At 44.3% G+C, this 17,612-nt stretch overlaps 1 protein-coding gene across 2 annotated transcripts in view; it reads left to right on the top strand.

The window, feature by feature from the left end:
* WDFY4 (WDFY family member 4) overlaps positions 1-17,612 on the top strand; it is a 226,034-nt gene that overhangs the window by 134,283 nt on the left and 74,139 nt on the right. For both annotated transcript variants that reach the window (XM_081561673.1, XM_081561666.1), the window contains exons 40-42: positions 6,253-6,459; positions 7,864-7,915; positions 11,013-11,176. In XM_081561673.1, the coding sequence (XP_081417799.1) occupies positions 6,253-6,459; positions 7,864-7,915; positions 11,013-11,176 (423 nt within the window). The remainder of the gene's footprint in view (positions 1-6,252; positions 6,460-7,863; positions 7,916-11,012; positions 11,177-17,612) is intronic.

Below are 17,612 nucleotides of genomic sequence, written 5' to 3'. Positions count from 1 at the left end.
GACCATTTGTCTTCCTGTGGTTGGAAATGCCTGGAAGATTTGTTCACAGCTAGGAGAGTTGTGCTCTGTGGTACTTGGTGGATTTCTGCTGAAATTTGAAAAATGGAAAGTTCATGGGAAAGGATGGAACCTCAGCAGAGGCTCTGAGCCCAGAAGGCAAGGGTCCAGTCTCCTGGAATGTCAGCTAGGCTCCTTTTCAGCATGGGGCCTGTCTGGGGCTCAGAGAGTGCTTGAGAAAGTTGTGTAGAGCTTTACTGTTGATTGAGGTATTTTTGAGAAAATCAGCATTTTGAGGCTAATCCATAAGGACGCTTTCCAAGTGTTTAAATATTTAAGACAGATTGTTTTGATGTTTTAAAGAATGCAGATGTTATCACTGTCTGACGGAGATGATGGGGTCTGGAGCATTCACCCTAGTTTCTTTCAAGTGACGGCACACTTTCCCAATGTAGCCTCACTCCACTCCCTGAGAAGTCAAGTCCAAGGTCTGAAAACAAATCAGGCCCATGAAATATGCCATGTTCTTCAAGGACAGCTTCTCCTAAGTACACTCCATGAGGTCCTCCCAAGAGGGTGGAGATAATGAGATTCACGCCCTTACCCACACGGCTCTCAGTAACAGGTTACATAAGACTTCTCCAACTGGGCATTTTACGTACACCCAAGAGGTCGCTGAAGATGCAGGTGCTCATGACATGACAAGATAGCATTACCCAGTGCCCTGGAAGCTAACCCAAGCATCACTATACTCCATCATCTCATCACCAGCAAATCATGCAGTTCTGATACTCACTCTCCAAATTTCTCATCACTCCAGAGGTACTGGTGGAAACAGATGCCTCTTCTCTGATCCTGCCGGGATGCCCCTTTGCCATTTCCAGTTCTATTTGTTCTTTTCACTGTGGTCTGGCTGCTCTGGCTCTGCTCTGCCATATACCTGGGCTGTCTGCTCTTACACTGAGTCCTCATCAACCCTTACAGATATTCCCCACTAGGTCTGTGGTTTTTTTAAGTTACAGTTTTTACAGATTAAAGCTCTTTGCAAGATGCCTTCCACCCCAGAAATGGCCCTTTAAAAAAAAAAATGTGAGAGGGGCACTGCTCTGTCTGCTCTCTTTTGGGCTCCTTAGGGGCCAACAAGCTGTTTCCATTTCTTGCTCAGGCTCTATGTATCCATTAGGTTTTGGTCCCAGCTTTTTCAGATGTAAGTATCAGAAACTCAACCCAAACTGGCTTAGGCAACACATGAAATGTTATGTGTTATCGAAAGATCCAGGAGAAGATCAGGCTTCTTCTGGAAAAAGAGCTGGATCCAAATATTCAAGCTCTTCTCTAAAGAATCTGGCTCCTCTCTCCCTCTCTTTTTCACACACACACACACACACACACACACACACACACACACACACACACACACATACACACACAAATGTACGGGATTACTACAGTTTGAGGCACCAGGGCACATAGGGGATAGTATGTGAGGCTTGAGTGAACTCATGCTCTGCTCCCCAGGTTATACATCCTGGAACCAGGAAGAGCTCATATGAAGGATGTAAAATCATCTAACTTGTGCAGAGGGACTGTCTCATTGCTGAGCGACCTGCCTATAGGCTGTGTCTATTTCAGGTGCAGATACATCATGTGTTTTTCCTGACGGACATAAGGTTGCCAAGAGCAGGGATGCGTGGCCTTGAGTATGTACACATCCACCTCTTTGCACTCTGCTCTGTATGGGCTCTTGAGACCGATATTTCCAATCCCAATAAATAATGCTTACTAGCCCATCCTATAACCATTCATCACCCACCAAAGTCAGGTTAGCCATACTCCAGCACTGGGACTGGAAGTAGAGAAGGGCTGATTGCCAAGAGGAAAGCCTCAATGATGCTACCCAACAGTTTCGATTTAGCCAAGAATCATAGCTGCCTCCCGAGAAGGCAATGACAACCCACTCGAGTATTCTTGCCTGGAAAATCCCATGGACAGAGGAGCCTGGTAGGCTGCAGTCCATGGGGTCGCGAAGAGTCGGACACGACTGAGTGACTTCACTTTCCCTTTTCACTTTCATGCATTGGAGAAGGAAATGACAACCCACTTCAGTATTCTTGCCTGGAGAATCCCAGGGACGGGGGAGCCTGGTGGGCTGCCATCTGTGGGGTCACACAGAGTCGGACACGACTGAAGCGACTTAGCAGCAGCAGCAGCAGCAGCATAGCTGCCTCTAATTCACCAGCATCCCTGCCTCTGGGTCTGATGTGGCATTTGGCCCATTTGATGTTTGAACTGAAAGAGGACTTTACCCTGTGCACAAACATGGGCATTACGAACACCTTGCAGGTGTAGAAACTCAGGACTTTTGCTTATTTAGTCGCCTCATGTCCTCTGTCCTGGGACCACATATAGCCTTCTAGTATGGATCAAACAATTGATTATCTCTAAGGGATGAATGAGGGATCCTATTACCAACACTCGTATGTCTGACTACAGATATTCAAGAAAACACATTTGCCCTGTGATGAAGACTCAGGCAGCCATGAACCTCCAGGTTGCATAAATGGAGCCTTAAGGTGGAAGGGATGATCTTAAAAGACTAATTTGAAACTCCAGATGGACAACCCAGTAGCTTGGGATTGTTCATCCTCTATGAAGCTCAATATGGAACTACAAATGCAACAATTGTCTCCAAGGAGCTGAAATATTTTCCCAAACAAGTGTTCATTTCATATAACTAAATCCATATAAAAGACTTTGGATAGTCATTATTTTCCTGGAGTCCTTTATTAAAAAATTTGAGTACTTGTAAAATGCTATGATCGTTTTGGGTATGAATTTAAGAACTGTGGAGAAACAAAGTAATCTTGTTTTGAAATAGGATTTGCTTTATTCACAATAATAATACTAACTGCTTAAGTTTGCGAGGCACCATATTAAACTCTTGAATATATTGTCTCATTCGATCCTTATATAATCCCATGGTTTTATTATTGTGGTAATATTACTAACCAAATTTGACTGATGAAGATTCTGAGTCTCCTTCAGATTAAGTGGCTAGTGAAAAGCGGAAATATTGTGACAACCCAAGTTCATCTGACACCAAAGACCATGTGCTTTGAACTATACCATCTGTCTTGTTTTTGAGACAATTTTCAAGCTCTGAGAATGATTTTCCCATTTGAAATGGTCCAGATTTTCAGGGTCTACCTCCAAGTCTGCCAGTCTTTGAAGTAATACTGGCAGAAAGTAGGATTTAATAAAATGATACCAGGGCCCTATGAAAGGATTCAGGCATGCAGGCTGAAGCTAAAGTCTCCGGAATCAGACAGACTGGGTTTCAATCTTAGCTTGGTCAGCTGTTGGTCACCTTGGGGAAATCACTTCTCCTCTTCTAGACTTCATTCCTTCATGAGGATAATGGAAATTACTTACAAGTTCCCACATTCACTTTCAGTGTCATTGTGTGGAGGAGATAAGATAGAGAAGGTAAGGGGCTCAGCTTAATATATGACAATGAGTTTCATCTCTATATCACATTTAAAAGGTCTGTGTTTCTTGTCATTAACACTTTCTCCATTCAGTTTTCTGAAAAATTAAAATGCAGGGTTCAGTTCAGTCGCTCAGTGTGTCCGACTCTTTGCAACCCCATGAATCACAGCATGCCAGGCCTCCCTGTCCATCACCAACTCCCGGAGTTTATCCAAACCCATGTCCCTCGAGTCAGTGATGCCATCCAACCATCTCATCCTCTGTCGTCCCCTTCTCCTCCTGCCCCCAATCCTTCCCAGCATTAGGGTCTTTTCCAACGAGTCAACTCTTCGCATGAGGCGGCCAAAGTATTGGAGTTTCAGCTTCAACATCAGTCCTTCCAATGAACACCCGGGACTTATCTCCTTTAGGATGGACTGGTTGGATCTCCTTGCAGTCCAAGGGACTCTCAAGAGTCTTCTCCAACACCACAGTTCAAAAGCATCAATTCTTCGGCACTCAGCTTTCTTCACCATCCAGCTCTCACATCCATACATGACCACTGGAAAAACCATAGCCTTGACTAGATGGACCTTTGTTGGCAAAGTAATGCCTGTGCTTTTAAATATGCTATCTAGGTTGGCCATAACCTTCCTTCCAAGGAGTAAGCGTCTTTTAATTTCATGGCTGCAGTCACCATCAGCAGTGATTTCGGAGCCCAAAAAAATAAAGTCAGCCACTCTTTCCCCATCTATTTGCCATGAAGTGATGGGACCAGATGCCATGATCTTAGTTTTCTGAACGTTGAGCTTTAAGCCAACTTTTTCACTCTCCTCTTTCACTTTCATCAAAACGCTCTTTAGTTCTTCTTCACTTTCTGCCATAAGGATGGTGTCATCTGCATATCTGAGGTTATTGATATTTCTCCCGGCAATCTTGATTCCAGCTTGTGTTTCCTCCAGCCCAGTGTTTCTCATGATGTACTCTGCATATAAGTTAAATAAGCAGGGTGACAATATACAGCCTTGACGTACTCCTTTTCCTATTTGGAACCAGTCTGTTCCATGTCCAGTTCTAACTGTTGCTTCCTGACCTGCATACAGGTTTCTCAAGAGACAGGTCGGATGGTCTGGTATTTCCATCTCTTTCAGAATTGTCCACAGTTTATTGTGATCCACACAGTCAAAGGCTTTGGCATAGTCAATAAAGCAGAAATAGATGTTTTTCTGGAACTCTCTTGCTTCTTCGATGATACAGCAGATGTTGGCAATTTGATCTCTGGTTCCTCTGCCTTTTCTAAAACCAGCTTGAACATCTGGAAGTTCACGGTTCACGTATTGCTGAAGCCTGGCTTGGAGAATTTTGAGCATTACTTAACTAGTGTGTGAGATGAGTGCAATTGTGCAGTAGTTTGAGCATTCTTTAGCATTGCCTTTCTTTGGGATTGGAATGAAAACTGACCTTTTCCAGTCCTATGGCCACTGCTGAGTTTTCCAGATTTGCTGGCATATTGAGTGCAGCACTTTCACAGCATCATCTTTGAAGATTTGAAATAGCTCAACTGGAATTATATCACCTCCACTAGCTTTGTTTGTAGTGATGCTTTCTAAGGCCCACTTGACTTCACATTCCAGCATATCTGGCTCTAGGTGAGTGATCACACCATCATGATTATCTGGGTCGTGAAGATCTTTTTTGTACAGTTCTTCTGTGTATTCTTGCCACCTCTTCTTAATATCTTCTGCTTCTGTTAGGTCCATACCATTTCTGTCCTTTATCGAGCCCATCTTTGCATGAAATGCAGGGTACATACCATCAAATATGTGAATAGTTGCAAAAGTTCACCCTGCAGACAAAGGTGATTCTGCTGTCCAAACTGAATTGAAATATTTTCTTGAAAGATGATGTAGGGAACTTCAGTGTGGCATATAAAAGCGGTTTGGGGTGTTAATGTATTTTGTTAAAGCTTTGAGTTATACTCTAGTAGAAGATGTGGGCTTCCCCAATAGCTCAGTGGTAAAGAATCCACCTGCAATGTAAGAGACATAGGAGATGTGGGTTCGATCCCTGGGTCAGAAAGATCCTCTGAAGGAGGAAATGGCAACCCACTCCAGTATTCTTGCCAGGAAAATCCCATGGACAGAGAAGCCTGACAGGCTATGGTCTATAGGGTTGCAAAGAGTTGGACCCGACTGAGCGACTGAGCACCGCAGAGCACTAGCAGAAAATTCAACAGTCAAGTGCTACAAATGCAAACTATGAGGGTTTCATAGATATTAGGTGGGGTTATTTTCACTAATATCAAAGGTTTGGGCTTCTGGGAGCAGTCTTATCGCACCTTCAGTCCAGACACTGGAGGAGTGCTTTCGGTAGGAGTTGGTAGAGACCATGGTAAAATTCCCTGTCTACTTTGAAGGGCAGGGACTGTGGTGGGCTGCTGTGTCTATTCTATCAAATAGATCCCCAATCCTCTGATGAGTAGTATGGGGACCTTTGGGACAGCACAGCATACAGCAGTCACGAAGCTCTATAGGCCAAAGGGCAGAGGATTTTCCTCCTCCTTGAACCTGAGTTAAATGGTCTCAAAGCTGGACAAACTGATTTCTTCTCCTGACCTGGTCCTGGCTCCAGAGATTTCACTACACACCCTGCAGGTGCTTGGGGCTACCTTTAGAGGTTATTTTCTTCAGGCAGTTATGAGGGGCTTGGTCCGTTCATCCCAGGAGGTTTGGGGCCAGGTCGATAAGGAGCTGTGTCCAGGGGTCATGCTATACTTCTGCTTCCCAGAGACGGAGATGTGGCAACATCAAGGCAGCCAATGCGTGGACCAGAATCCAGGAGCAGCTTTTTGGGGAGCTGGGCTTGTGGCATCAGATGGCAGAAACCACACCCTGCTCCCAGTGGGAACTGGATTGGAGAGAAGGACCGGCTCGTATGCGGAAACGCATCAGACGCTTGTCTCCACTGGAGGCCCCGAATCAAGAAAGGCTCAAGGTAAGAATTAGATGCAACAAAACAGGATGCTTCCAGATAGGAAATGTGTAGGGAGGTGTCTCCTTAGCTTTTCCATCTGATGTTTCCATCAGGAGTGCTTTGGCGTGAACAGGTAGGAAAGAGAATGTCCACAGTTAACAGTTAACTGTAGGAGTGCTGTAATATATTCTTGATGCTGTTTGACAGAAGAATCACTAATTCCCCAAGTACAGAAGGGGTGCTCTAACTACAGTCTGAATAAATGTAGACATGAGTGGTTCATATCTACACCAGCAATCCCACCAACCTAATACCATGCTGACATCCATAAAAGTCCATTAGAATGATCTGGATACCAGCTTTTTGAAAGAGCAATGTGATGGACATAGTCTATGTGCACAAGTTATGTGTCCTGGAGCAGTCATAACCAGCCCTCATATGGGCATTATTGTGCAGGCAAATCCCAAATCAAGTCCTACAGTGGAAATAGCTGGAACTCAGCTATTTCTGCAAGCTTGAGCCAGTGACCTATTTAGTCCAAATGACACTGAAACTAGATTAGATTCCCAGGCAAGAAAATCTGGACAGTCCCTGAGACTTGGCTGTAATGAAGCTTGGACCCTCTGTCACACTTATGTTTTTGCCTTTTAAATGATGAAAAATCATCCTTGGATTGGTAGTGAATATAGGAAGAACCTGTTAACAGCATTTCGTGTTCTCACTGAATGATTCTGGTTTAAGAGATTCTAAAAAGCTGTCTTTCCAAACCCTAGAACTCAAGATATTTTCTTCTGTATTCACCCAAAGTTACAATGTTGGGTTTATTCTCTAGTCCATCACCTCAGAATCTTTTATCCAGGTTAAATCCTTTGTAAAACCTAATGAAAAATTATATTTAATTTATTCAGTAGACATTTTAATTTTTAATGTATTTTCAGTGAACATCTGGTTGTATATAGTATTTTTCCCTCAAATACATTCCTTAGGAGATGGAGGCAGGAAAAACAAGCCTACCCATGGTGCTGGTGGCAAGGCTAAAGGCTGGCTGTGGAACCTGGCCTCTGATCTCTTGGGCTGCCCTAGACCCTGCCTCTGGTCCCCCCTCCAGGGTGGCCCATACCACAGACAGCCAGGATGCTCTCTACTCCCATTTGGCATATCTTTGATAATTACTGTAAATCTGAATTAATGGAAAATTGTGGATTTTTTCCCCTTTGACTCAGGAACATTAATATTTACATTTCACCGTGGTCCTTTAGGATGTGGCATTTTGCTCCCCTTACATCTGAGTCTTGAGTGTGTGAGTGATTTGAAGGGATCAAATGTGTGCGTGCATGTGTATGTGTGTTTGTGCAAATCTTTGGAATGAGGGCTGGGGCACATAGGTATCCAAATTTAATTTCTGTTTCTCTGGTTTTATTTTAGGAAAGCCAAGACAGAAATGGCAGTGTTTCTCAAATAAACACTGAAAACCAAGGTATTCAATTTATCTATTTTTTAATTTAATAGTTAAACCAATTTTTTGCTTTATTTAACATCTTCTTAAAGGTATCAAGTTAATATATTGTGGGAAAAGAATGCTGTAAGTCTAGAGTAGAAAGTGCAAAGCCTTTCATCGCTGTGCTCTTGCAGACATAACACTCTATTAAGGGAAGGATTTTGTGTTTATGTTGCAACAATAAGAACTTTTTTCAGGGAAATTATCTTGTCAATTTGCTCTGTGAGGGAAATCTTAAAAGTGCCCTGCCAAATACAAATATATGTTCAATATGTGACCTAAAACACCTAGGAGGAAAATGAGAAAATGTTTTAGAGCAAAAGTGGATGGAATTCTCTGATTATAAAGATGACAGATGTAGTGGTCATTATTATTTCTCCAGTTTGAAAATGTACTTTGAATTCCTTATGTTTACTTTTTATGTAATACTCATGGAGGAACTTGGCTGAATTGATATGTTGATAATCTAGTTTATTTTCAGAGATCATTTCGCCCCATACACTTCCAAGTGAAAATGAAAGTCTCTCAGTCATGTCCAACTCTTTTCGACCCCATGGACTATACAGTCCATGGAATTCTCTAGGCCAGAATACTGGAGTGAGTAGCCTTCCCTTCTCTGGGGGATCTTCCCAACCCAGAGATCAAACCCTGGTCTCCCACATTGCAGGCAGATTCTTTACCAGCTGAGCCACCAGGGAAGGCTCAAACATATCCAAATACATACCAAATACACACTCAGACACGTGCACTATATTTCAGTTTTTGTGTTTCTACCAAAGATGTGCCTTTTGTTTCAAACACTCCCTGTCTGTAAGTTTCACTGTATCCTAGGCTGCAGCTAATGTCATCTCCTTAAACAAGTGACAACTTCCTAGAGCTGATTAAACTTGTCTCATTCAGTGCCTTAGCACCGGATTTTGCGTAGAGCTTGCTATCTTGCCAGTCTGCAGTAACAAAGCCCAGAAATAAGGATCTTGAGCCCTGATCCTGTGTTGATTTGGAGATCTCACTGTAGCACAGGACTTGGGATGACATTGTAACACCCATTTTTTGGTTTCTCTTCTTTTCAGCCCAAGTGCCATAATCCTAAGGTTAGAGGGGCAGTCTGCCTGCTCTCCTTCTCGAAATGGGTGGCTGCAGAGGGTGCAGTGGCAGAAAGCAGGGGCTGATTTTATGAGGACTGGGCTGATAAGTCCCCTCATTCACCATACATAGGGCCCCCCTGGTCGCCTAGGACCCCAGGCCTTCTCTATGTTTCCAGCGTGGACCCCCAGTTCCCAGTAAGGAGCTCAGGAAGGGGAAAAGAAAGGGCTGTGATTCTCCACCGGGCCTTCTAGGGTGCCCATGTCTGCAGAGTGTTTTCTTTGTCTGGGGGAAAGCCTGTGATGACTGTTGCTGTGAGCAGCAGGCACCTTCATTCATCCAGATGTGAGATGCCCAGGTGGGGAGGAGTTCAAACAGATGAGCATCCTGACACAAAGAAAATGACCAGAAGCCCCCTTGACCTGGCTGCCATGTGCAATGTGCTGCTCAAGGCAGGTGGACACCCAGGATAGGGTGGAGGAACAAGATCTAGAGATATACATAGGTCTGTGCTTAGCTGGTACCCAAATGCACGTGTCCAAGAGTGCATCCTCAGGAAATAAATCTGTATGTACACACACTGATTGCAGCACAGTAGATTTTGGTAGTACAGAAATAGATAATAGTTGTATCTCTAAAAAATAGGAAACAGGTTAAGTATTTATGGAAGAGTCACACAATAGAGTCACACACAACCACTTAAGTTGCTTTCTAAGAACTTTTAATGGAATAGGAAAGTATTCATGGCATACTAAATTTTTTGAGCAAAAATTTAGAAAAGAAAAGCTATAAATTCAATATAATTTTCATCATGTCAAAAATTACATGTGTGTGTACATCTACATGGGGCTTCTCAGGTGACTCAGTGGTAAAGAATCAGCCTGCCAATGAGGAGATGCGTGAGACATGGGTTTGATCCCTGGGTCAGGAAGATCCCCTGGCGGAGGAAATGGCAACCGACCTCAGTATTCTTGCCTGAAAAATCCCATTGACAAAGGAGCCTGGTGGGCTACAGTCCATGGGATTGCAAAGAGACAGGCACAACTGAGCATGAACACACGTGTATTTCTGCACATATACATATGTGTACAGAAACAATATAGAAGTACACCAAACTCTGAGGGCCAGTGAGGGCAAACAGCCTAGAGATGAAAGGAATTCTAGCGAGGGACTTGGTTCAGATCCTGCCTCAGATGTTAGCAGCCATATCACCTTGAGTCAAATAATTAGCCTCTGTCAGTATCTTCATTTGTCAAGTGAGGATGGAATGGAATCTACAACCTAGGTAGGAGTAGAGGGAAAATGTCATTCAAGGATTCGGCACAGAGAAAGTGCTCACTAAATGGAAGCTTATGGTTATTTGCACTCTCTCTGGGTGAAGGAAATGGCAACCCTCTCCAGTACTCTTGCCTGGAGAATCCCAGGGATGGAGGAGCCTGGTGGGCTGCTGTCTCTGGGGTCACACAGAGTCAGACACGACTGAAGCAACTTAGCAGCTGGGTGCATGGGCAATATTTGTTTTATTTTTCACAATTTTTGCATTTCTCCCAATTTCATGAGTTTTCCAAGTTTTTTCTTTTTTACAATAAGAAGATAATTTCCATAATTAGGAGGGAAAATGTCACTTTTTAAAAAGAGTGAACAAAGTGAAGTTGAGAAAAAGCAAATCCTGGTGACCCTCTAAGGAACTGCTTTACTGATTAATGAAGGTGAATTTTGAAATGTCACCCTGTGGTCACTGGAGACCCAAGAGCCACCAGGCTTAGACACTCTTTCTGGAGTAAATCAACCTGCAGGCATGATTAGCTCACAATGAGGTCAGAGGTGTATGTCCACTTTCAGGAACAGTGAGGGACCCCCTGGGATCCACACCGTTCATGGCTGCTCTGAGACTTTGCAGTTCCTCCTAGGGCCTCGGGCCTAGGCTGCACACCTCCCTCATGATGCAAGGTGGCTCATGCCCAAATCACATGTCCCCTTTTTGCTGTTGCAGATGAGCTGACACTGAAGGAAGGCGAGGGCGAGAGAGATGAGGTGATGGACTGCACCCAGCTGACCTTCTTCCCCGCCTTACATGAAAGTCTGCACTCTGAAGATTTCTTAGAACTATGTCGGGAAAGACAAGTCATCTTACAAGAGCTTCTTGATCGTGAAAAGGTAACACAGCCCATTACAAACATGCAAAAACAAAGAGTTCAGCACTTGAAACTGACTTTACAAGAAATGTTCAAGTTTCTTCTCGATTAATCGCGATTACTCTTTAAAGATTATCAGACACGAGAGAACTCAACTTTTTGCATTCACATGGGAGGTGATATCTCTATTCACCATAAAAAAGTGAAGGAGCAAAAAAACCCAGCATACTCCTAAATTTATGGGCCCAGAGCAAGTGTGTAAATGCCCATACATCTTGCATCAAAATGTTTAGATATAAATCACGTTGCTAATCTGTTAAATGAAACATGTTCTAATGTCCTACATTGACCTTTATAATAACCTGGGAGGCCAATTTCAACTTAGAATTCTTGACCTTCTTGTGGTTCAGCATCCTGGTCCCCTGCTTACAGCCTGACCACCCTGAGGGTTCATCCTACACCTTCATAAGGGGCCTTGGTGGATGTGTTTGGACACTGACCCATTTGTCCCAGCTGTTCCCACACTCCTCACCCTGAGATCAGCTCCCCTTGGCCACCACTCAAGCCTAGAGGAAGCATGTTCATGGCACTGTGAGCCCCGGAAAGGGTGGGCCTGTGCATAGTGTGCACAGCCAGGAGGCAGGCTGGGCAGTTAGCAGGGAAACCCGTGGTTTGGAATGCCTGGAACTGGGCTGTGGGATCCCAGGTTCTTGGTGTGCATGACCTCTGGATATGCCTTGAGGAGGGTTAGGGGGTTTCCGTGAAGTACAGACACAGAGGTGGGCTCTCTTACACAAATCTAAGTAAGTATGGAAGATGAAGCACATGTCTTAAAGTAAAACAGAGCTGAACTGAAATCCCAACATGGCCACATACTAAATAAGTAGCCTGTTACTTCATCTTCGTGAGCCTCCGTTACTCTCATCTTTAATATCACAGCCATAGTAACCATTTCACAAAATTCTCATAAGGCTTAAATGGAATAATGGAAGCAAAGTAACTAGCACAGAGCCCAGCTCATGTGAGGTGGCTTATTAAAGACCAGTTCTCTTCCCTTTTCAAAGGCCGTCTATCTCATCTAGCAACACTTCTGTCTGGGTTACTACATATGTAAGTGAAGAAGAGGCCCCAGCAAAACAAGGGAGTGGACAGGGCAGGGCCAGAAAGTCAGGCAGGGTCTACACGGAGGTGGATGCATGAGAGCTGAAGGCTAGCCTGGTCATAAGGTAGAGAAGAGCAGAGCCGAGCTACGGGCCACTGAGTAAGCAACCTGGATTTCCAGGCATAGGTGACAAGCCCAGAGAGTCTGTGATGGGTTTCAGCAAGGAGCAGAAACTGAAGCCTGTCCTTTCCAGGGGCAGATTCCTGGTAGAGACTCCTGGAGGGAGTCAGATTGGGATTTTCTCCTTCCAAGCATTGGAAGGGCTGGCTTGAAGTGCATTGGCCAAAGGGATGACTGCAGAGCTTCTACCACATTGCTTAGTTGCTTTCAGATCTGGGTAACAGTTCAGTCAACACAGTCCTGAAAGAACAAGGTCCTTATATGTGCTTAACCTGCAGCTTTCAGCCAGAGAGCACATGTTCAAACCCCCATCACACCTTGCCACCGTGCCTCTGCTCATGCTGGTTCACCTGCCTGCAGTGTTCTGCATGCTTGACTCCTGGCAGCTGACTCACCGAAGCCCATCTTGACCAGTCCCCAATCTGAGACCTAGAGAGCTGTCTCTCCTTCATTCCCTGTGTCCCCTGCCCACTACATCTCCTCCTACCTTTGCCCCTGGCATACAGGCTAACCTTCACCACTTCACCTGTCTCTCTCTGTCTCACTGTACTGATGCTCATTAATGGAGGGACCCCCATTTTTTCCTGAGGTGCCCAACTAGGGGCATACCTAGAGAAGCCAGTCAGTAAACACTGACGAATGAAGATTTATTATGAGTGTGTGTGTGCCAAGTCGCTTCAGTTGCGTCTGACTCTTTGTGACCCATGGACTATAACCCACCAGGCTCCTCTGTCCATGGAATTATCCAGGCAAGAGTACTAGAGTAGGTTGCCATGCCCTCCTGCAGGTGATCTTCCTGACCCAGGGATCAAACCCACATCTCTTACATCTCCTGCACTGGTAGATGGGTTCTTTACCACTAACGCCACCTGGGAAGCCCCAAAGATTTATTATATTTATATTCTTTTTATTTTGGCTATGGAAGTAGTGTTAGTCTACTGTGTTAAAAGTTTGAAAAATGGATATTAAAACATATATATGTAACATATTCATAATATCCAGCTGCTGAGTACTAACAGCTGATAACAGTTTGAACACATCATCTGTTAATATGTTCATATAGGTAAATGGGTGTTTAGTAACTGCCTAGTCAATTGAAAACAGCTAAGAGATCAATGCTTTCTTACTTTAAAAACCTTTCTTTGCTTTTTGCTCTTGAAGGATCACGTGCAGCAGTGATTCTCAGCATGAGGCAGCTTTACTCCCAGGGGCCATTGCCAATGTCAGGAGACACATTTAGTTGTCATGACTTGGTGGGGAAGGGTTGCTACTGGCATCTAGTGGGCAGAGGCCAAGGATGCTGCTTCATATCCTCCAATGCGCAGGAGAGGAAGTGCTCCTCTATGGATGGCGTAGAACCCCAGACGGGCCTCCTCCCAGCAGGTCAGGTTTCTCATGGGTTCTACTCTGACCCTCTGTTTCATCCTTCATCATCTCAGCAGGAAAGAGATCCACGCAGACCTGGATTCTCTCTATTTGTCCCAGCTCAGCACTTGCCCAGTCAAGGAAGGGAGAATTGTTGCACTGACTCTAGAACCATGGTGCAAATGGTAGAGAATCTGCCTGCCAATGCAGGAGATTCAAGAGACGTAGGTTTGATATCTGGGTTGGGAAGACCCCTGGAGAAGGAAATGGCAACCCACTCCAGTATTCTTGCCTGGAAAATGCCATGGACAGAGGAACCTGGTGGGCTACACAGCCCATGGGGTGGCAAAAAGTTGGACATGACTGAGCCCACACACACACACACACACACACACACACTAGAACCATGAACGTGTTCAAGCAAAGATACAAGAAATGTGCCCACAGCAGGGGTGTGTGTGTGTGTGTGTGTGTGTGTGTGTGTGTTAGATGGTTATTTTCTGCATTTCCTCAGACTAATATTTTCTGGTTGTGTTGAGACATTTTATAGCAAGTATTGTTGTAATTCTACAGTATTGTTGAGATAATGTCAGCATTGTTGAGAATTCTCCTAATTCAGATGTCTCCATAAGACCTTTTGGGTCTCGTGTGTTTTCTAAGTGAAAGCACACCCACGCAGGGTGTATGTGGCAGGTGTGTGCCCACACTCAGAAAAACCAGAGCATCTGCCTTCAGTGGCCATCACAGAAAGTGGGCAGGCAGCCTCACGGTGAGTCCTGCCCCTTCTCCCCTGCTATCTCAGAAGCACTTGCTTTTAGGGCCTTTGCAAGATCAGCCCAGGAGACTGCAGGGCACATCTCCTCGCACACTTCTGGATGGCTTGTCCCTACAGAGGCCTCTGGGGGAAGCCAGCAGACCACAGCTCAGAATGGCAGCAACTTAACTCATTTCTTTGTGAGAACACTGGAGCTCTGATCGCCTCCAGCGATACCTGGGACAGTAATTATTCTGTGCTACTTTTGTGCCATTGATTAATGATTCCTAGAACCACAAACACATTTCTCTGCAAACAGCTCCATTTGACACGAGCAGTGGTTTATTTAATACATGTTAACTGTGGGCTTGTGTCAGCTGCTGCGTCCCTTGCATCTCCTCCACAGAGCTGCTTGCAGAAGTGTCTCCACTTAAAAAATGTGCTTCCAGACCCAGTCCAGAGTCGGAACTCCCATGGGAGTTATTTTTACTGTTGCTTGAAAATTACATGAAATTAATTTCATGAAAATTAATTAATTTCATGAATTAATTATTTAATCCATGCAATTATATGTAATTAATTAACTAATTACATGGAAAACTAAACATTTATTTTTTCATACAGACTCAATGTAAAATATTAGTATGACTTTGTTAGAAACGAAATCAGCTTAAAGGGAGATCTTTTTGTGCTGAACAGCAGAGAGCAGCATCAAGCTCTTCATAGGTATTTTTAGCTGAAGTCATTTGTAGAAAGTGAAGAAGTGTGTTAAACTTCTCATGTAGAATCTTCCCCCCAGGTAAGTCACCATGACTGGCTTTCTAGAATGCAGAGCTACACGTGTGGTCCCTACTGAAAACCTGAGACTCTCTTTGGCACACTTCGTGCCCTTCTGAGCTGGCCCTGTGCTTCCCTGGACTTGCTTCTCTGACCCCTACACGAGTGTGCAAGTGTGCATGCACACACACCTGCCTTTTTACTCTAATTATACAGAATTGTTTGTATTCTCTAAACATGTCCCACTGTCTCAAGACTGTGTGCCTTGGAAATTTGCTCCTCTGTTTTTAATCTTCTTAACTCATAACCACAGCCTTGGGGTCACCACCTTAAGCACCACAAAAATGTGCTTTATCTCCCCTTGTGTTTGTGTGGGGGCACAGGCTAAACATCTAATACATCTCTATTAAATGAAAGTATGAGCAAATAAGTGAGTGGTAGCCATAGGTTTGCATAAGACAGAACCTCAGCTTTCGTAGCCTGGCTAGTGTCCCTAGCTCAGTTTCTAAGTATGGTCTTCAGGTCATCTGCATCAGAATCATCTGGCCTGCCTATTCAAATGCAGATTCAAGGGCCCACTCTGTACCTGCTGAATCAGAACAACTGGGATGTAACCTGGGAATATGAACTTTAACAAGCTGCCCGGGTGACTCTCCTACCTAAGCTTTTCAAATAAATGCTGAGATTCATGAGTCTGGGTTTTACAATATACAGAGCTGCCCTAGCTAGAAACATGTTCCAACTTTAACCACTGATGCGTGGATCCTCAGTAAACGCAGTTAGTGCCGTGCACTGCGCTTTGAACACTCTTCAGAACTTGTAATCCTTTTCAGTTTCCATCCTTTTCCATTTGGTCTCCTCAGAGCCAGCAGAGAAAGGCTGAAGGTTTGGTTGTTTGCAGGCTCGCTTGTGGAGGTGGCAGATGCAGGCAGACAGGCGTCATCCCAGCTCCTTGTCTCCGTCTGAAAAGATGAGCTGCCATCAACAGATCCTTGCATTATATTTCTTCTCAGATTTGCCAAGTTGACATATAAAAAATAGTGTCTCCTTATTGTTTTAATATACATTTCTTTGACTACTAGTGTGACAGAATGCTCCATCTAAAAGTCATCCGTGTAGAAAAAGTAGATGTCTGAGTTCATAGGTAGTCAGCGTAAATGGAGTTGAATAACCTCTTTCCTTTTTGATATTTAACTTTGTCTCAGCAATCTATGCTTTAAAAAAAAAAATAATAATAAGAGAGTACTTTTTCCAGACACCAGTGTAGCAGAATTTATTGTTAACAAGGTCTAGGTGAGCAGATGTATGGAAAGAGAAGTGTGACACCTATGAACAGAGCTGAAGCTTTCTTTGCAATAGATTTTGCAGACAAGTATGACAGAATGTGGGCTTCCCAGGTGGCTCAGTGGTCAAGAATCCGCCTGCAGTGCAGGAGACGCTGGTTCGATCCCTGAGTCGAGAAGATCCCCTGGAGAAGTGAATGGCAGCCCACTCCAGTATACTTGCTGGGGAAATCCCATGGACAGAGGAGCCTGGCAGGCTACAGTCCATGGGGTCGCAAAGAGTCAGACATGACTGAGCGACTAAACGACAGCAACAATGAGAGAATGTACACATTAGCTGTGTTACTGGATACCTCATGTGATAGTGCTGAATCTTACATTTTCTACCTGTAAAATTAAGGTGTTGCACTAAGTTGCAGACTAATAGTGCTGGAAGAAATCTTGAGAGAGCCTCCAGCTGAGCTTCCCCTTTTGCAGACATCAGACTGAGGCCTGCCTCTAGGAGAATGTGCTGGCGTGGGCTTCCACAGAATGTCCCAGCACGTTGTTGCCCCTCTAATTTTAACTCTGGCGGGTTTGGACTTCCAGACAACCTGTTCCTTATCATACCTGGGCCAGCTGTGGCTGTGGACTTACTTATCCACCCATTAGGAGTGAAAATATGTCACTTAGCCGATCTTAAAAATGTTCTACTTATGGAGCTGAAGTTCCACTCTTTTTAAAGTGATTGATAGAATCATGGCAGGAGGGATTTCTTCACCACGAGTGAGCTTGGTGATGGAGCCCTCTTAGGGTTAATTTAAATGGAAGCGCAGGGAATAGTTCACTTGGGCTCATTTTCCAGTTTTTAGAATTTTATTCTTTTCTAGCAGAATCCATTTTTAAGCTATTGACCCAGCTCTCACCAGATATTCTTCTTGTGGTTTGGTTTATTCTTGTTATTACTTAATTCTCCCCCAAAGGAAAACACCAGGAGATCATGAGAACATGCTGCAGC

The sequence above is a fragment of the Giraffa tippelskirchi genome, chromosome 2 (assembly GCF_054371585.1).
Source record: "Giraffa tippelskirchi isolate mGirTip1 chromosome 2, T2T-mGirTip1v1.2.pri, whole genome shotgun sequence".
Lineage (NCBI taxonomy): Eukaryota > Metazoa > Chordata > Mammalia > Artiodactyla > Giraffidae > Giraffa > Giraffa tippelskirchi.
Note: the sequence above shows the minus strand (reverse complement) of the source record. Positions and strands in the feature narration are given on the sequence as shown.